At 37.9% G+C, this 4,777-nt stretch overlaps 1 protein-coding gene across 1 annotated transcript; it reads left to right on the forward strand.

Moving 5' to 3' along the window:
• Nucleotides 1-753: 753 nt before the first annotated feature.
• Nucleotides 754-4,587, forward strand: LOC121966836 (paired box protein Pax-7-like; the record flags this gene model as incomplete). Its single annotated transcript, XM_042516910.1, has 3 exons — nt 754-895; nt 1,275-1,403; nt 4,502-4,587. Coding segments are annotated over 3 exons (357 nt in total), but the record flags the coding sequence as incomplete, so codon positions are not given.
• Nucleotides 4,588-4,777: the final 190 nt, after the last annotated feature.

A 4,777-nucleotide genomic window follows, 5' to 3' on the forward strand; every position in this document is an offset into this window, starting at 1 on the left:
TTATGATTTCTAAAATTTGAATCAGATTTATATTACAGCCCACCTGTAACATCCTTTCTGCAGTCTTTACTGATCATAACAAATATTGCAGTTAATAATTTGTAATTCATACATAATCTTAAATAAATATCCAATAGTTTTCATAATTTCTTAAAAAAAAAATCGAAAAATAGGCTATCCTAAAAACTGAGAAATAAAAACACCAAGAAGTCAGTTACTGTAATTACTATCAGTATTATTTTTTGTAGCAGTGCAAGACAATTCATTGTGATTTTTTTTATACTAAATAATTCTCATATTTGATCTTTTTTCATTACAGTATTTTTGCTGTTATTTATTATAGCTACTATATGGGGACACAGTTTTTACTGGTGTATAATATTTAATATATAGTGTCGTTTAGACCATGAAGTAGTTGGCCTATTTTTGGTCTATGGCATTTAACATTTCATTTAAAAATTAGGTTACACATATTTTTATATTCGTCTAATAGTAGCATTGTTTATATAGCACTTTTCCAAATAAAGTTAAACGGGGTTTACAATAAAAACACGTGCAAGACATAAAATGGGTATAAAATATTAAAAGTAACAATAAATACCATCAATTTAAAAAAAATCGAAGTGTTTGTCTAAGTTTTTAGAAATCACATTTTTTGTTCAACTTTAAAATGCTTATCAATTTAAAATTAAAATTTCTTTCCTTTCCGTTTTGTCTTTTTTCTCCCTCCACACCACTTCAAACTTAAAGCAGGTGGCAACTCCTGACGTGGAGAAGCGGATCGAGGAGTACAAGAGAGAAAACCCCGGCATGTTCAGCTGGGAGATCCGGGATAAGCTGCTGAAGGACGGGGTGTGCGACAGAAGCACAGTTCCTTCAGGTGAGGCTTCATCTGGTAAGCTGCACTTTTTTTTTCTTTATTACGAGCGAACACTGCAGCATCACTTCTGAACATCACTTTGAATCCAACATGTTTTAAGCCCCAGTTACTGATAATAAAATGTTTGAGTGTAGCAGGAAGCACACACCTACAGCTGTGTGACCCAGAAAAAAATCACCCTGTTGGGGAAAATTTCCCTTTAGTGCTCAATAGTTCATTTTTATTATTGCATTTATAGTGTCATTTTTCCTTTAATTAATATAGACTTTTATTTGAATTTATAAACTTTTTCCTGTGCTTTTTTTGTCCTTCTAAAAAAATGTATGATAGGATTATTATGGTTCTTTTATGGGTTTTAGAGCTAATCACCCATTTACCTTTTTGTTGCCATTAGTGAGCTCCATCAGCCGCGTTTTGAGGGCCCGATTTGGCAAAAAAGATGACGAGGATGACTGTGATAAGAAGGATGAAGATGGAGAAAAGAAAACAAAGCATAGCATCGATGGCATCCTCGGTGATAAATGTAAGTTAACAGCAGAAAGTATATGGCCCTTTTTGTATATGTCTGAAATAACAAATTATTATTATTATTAGCATCATTATTATCATTATGCGGGGTAAATTACAGGCTTGTAAGCAGGAAGCAAATGTTTTAAATAGACTTCCTACTTTACGTCCTCTTGGGAAATTGTCCCACATCCGAGCTGCAGCTAAACGCAGAGAATTTATTCCTGCTTTTAACTCCGAGCCAGCAGTTGTTCATTCACTCAATTATTTATGAGAGCCTTGGCAGAAGGTATTTAACTGCAGAAAATTAATTTGTGTAGCGAATTCCTCCTCATTCATTCACTCATTTAACGACCCCTAAACGACAGCTGACAGTTGACCCATTTCACAATCGATGTCAGTTCACTGACATTTCACCACTTGTCAGTTAAAGTGGAAATCAATGTTCGTATTATTATTTGCTCTATTAGTAATGCTGCGAGGAGGGGAAAATAAAGCTTTGACGCAGGTATTCGCTGCCAGTGTTTGTCAATAGTATTTGCAAGCTTATAATAACCTTAAAATGCTGTGTGCAATATTTTTGCAGCATATTTAGCATATTTAAAAATTTAAGTATAGCATTAAACGTGAGAAATAACATATCATAATGATTTTAAATAAGAAAATTTTAGATTTTCTATTATTGCAAGATATTAAATACGAGTTGTGTGACATTTTACAAGACAAACCTTAGATTTTATTGTCATATTTTGTTGTTACAAGATGCTAAGTGCTTTGGTGGTGGTGTTGTTTTTTTCTGGAAAAAAAAAGCTCAGCTTCCAGGCGGTTTTAAAGGTTGCCTCTTCTGATGATCTAACATGACTGAATGGGGTTTAGATAAGAGTTCACAAAAGCCTCCCCCCTTTCTCGCCTCCTCTAAAAGACACTGCCAAAAATTTTTCAAACTTGAAGATGAACTTCACGAGCAAAACCTCCCCTCCATTGACGCCTCTCTGAAAGGGAAGAGTCCGAGGTACAAAAGCAAATCCTGGAAAGCAGGGCAGCGAAAAGGAGAGTATGGGCCCGTCCATTCTCATTCAAAAATCGGCTAAAAGAGAGAGAAAAGTTTGGACAAAGGGCAAGGAGAGACATAAAAGGAGATGAATTATTCAGTACGCCCCGCTGGTAGATAGTTTTGTAATTTTATATAATGGCCTGTTGGAGAAGAATCAGTTGATAGCGTGAAAACGGTCTCCTTTTTTCTGTCACACCACGCATTAACGTTAGGAGGAAAAAAATGTCACAATTTTGTTGCAAATATCTTGAGTTTCCCTATAGATGGTTGGTGGCTATAAATGACCAGTGTTTTTTTTTTTTTTTTTTTTTTAGAGTCTGCTCGTTACGCACGCGTTAAACTGAGGTTTCCTGCGTAATGTGATACTTTGACTTGACTTACATTATTATTTCATTATTGTTATTATTGACTGTTGGTGTAAAATATCCACATAATGTTCCTGCTTCTATTTTTTCCTTGCGCTGCTGCTTGTGTTTTAAATTGGGACTCAATTACGTTACTATAAAAAGAGACGCACCCTCTGCGCGTAAAGCAGTTTAGACTACCGGCATCCGGATGGCATTTAATAATGTTAATACTTATTAGAGTAAGCACTGGAAACGATGGTTGCTGAATAGGTGGCTGTGTTCGTGCCGGGTGTAATAGCTCGCAGGCATGGTAAGAAATGTATTTATCCCCAATCAGCCCCTCACTCTCCGAGTTTGAAGCACAGCCCTTATGTGGAGAGGGGTTTTAAAGCAGATTAAATAGAGCCTTTTATTTCTTTTCACTTTCATCTCAGAGCGGAGCTCACAGTGGCTCGCCCAGGGCACAAAATTCATGAGATTTTTTTTCCTTTACTTATCCAGATTTTAAGACTTTATTTATTTATCTATTTGTTTATTAGGCCTATGTATTTGATTTTCTCAGAGGTTACATCAGGGATTTATCCCAGCTCTAATCTAGCTTTATTAAACGTGTATTCAGACTGCTAACCATATTACAATATTGCAAAAAATTATTTTGTTGCTTGGAGTCAACTGTTATTTCTCAGAAGGATGTAGCTGAAGCTAAATCAGACAAAACTCAGAGCATGCAACGAAAATAGTTTCACCTTTCACGCTGCAGTTTTGTCCTTTTTTGTTGTCAAAATTGTTAATGGTGCGCAGATCTTTGCGCAGAAATTGGCTGGTGCGCACTTTGATGGTCATGCACGGCTGTTAAATTTGGTGCCAATTACGCGCAATAAATTGGGAAGAGGTTGCGCTTCAGCTGTTCAAAACTGGACATCCTTTTTATTTTGCGCCACACCGCCCAGAGAGAGAAGGTAAATCAACTGTCCGGCGTCCATCTGCCACACTGACGCGACCATCCTGACCGTCAGATGAGGCGGAGACAGGCGATGGACACTTCAGCAAATCGCAGGATTACCTGCAGGTCCTCAATCTAATTAAACAGATGTCAGGTGGGATTATTTCCGAGCATCAGGGAGGGGAAGTGACAGAGCAGCGGAGAGGTGCGAGGAAGTCAGACAGAGCAAAGATCCAGGTTAGGAAGAGGAGGCGACTGTTATATTCAGGGAAATGTAATGTGGAATAAACCTGAGGCGTAAATCATGACCTACACATTTTCATTTATTTTTTTAGTGCGTGCTTTAAGTATGAAGATTTTACATAGTTTAACACCTCTAACAGTTACACACAATATTATGTTTTCCCTCGATTTATTCTCTCACGTTTTCCTACAGTAACAAAGCAACACAAAAACAATATTTTCTGCTGTTGTGAACGATGAACTCGGCCTAGTGATGCAAAGTGTGAAAAGCTGCCCCCTCTACGCTCACCACGTCACAAACACGCACGCACTAACACACACACTCGCTGCCTCGCGCGCACACCCAGTCTCTAAGTGTATGGTAATATAATGTAGCTATATTTCGGGTCTAAAGCCGTGCTGAATGAGAAGGACAGGGGAATGAAGCGAGAGACCACTTCAAACAAATCCATCTGGAACAGTGTGTGAGAGAGATTCAGTGAAAGTATGGGGAAGTTATTTAGCTATTAATAACGTTTTTTCCTCAGGCATTGAGAGTGACTCCATCTGCACTTTCTCGCAGCTATTTGGCTGGGTGGAAATTGAGGGAGACCCAAATGTTGGGCAGAGATAACATACCCATCATAGCCCAGACCCTGCGCTGTGCTTCACTGCATTAAACTCGGATTAACCTCCCCTGTCCCCGCAGCCACTCAAGCCACATTTCACTGGAATTTACATCGGTAGGCCTACATTTCTTCTTATGGAGGGGGCAGCAGCTGAAAGACGCCACATCATCCATAATAATAATAATAATAATAATA

Source organism: Plectropomus leopardus, unplaced genomic scaffold (genome assembly GCF_008729295.1).
Source record: "Plectropomus leopardus isolate mb unplaced genomic scaffold, YSFRI_Pleo_2.0 unplaced_scaffold26062, whole genome shotgun sequence".
NCBI lineage: Eukaryota > Metazoa > Chordata > Actinopteri > Perciformes > Serranidae > Plectropomus > Plectropomus leopardus.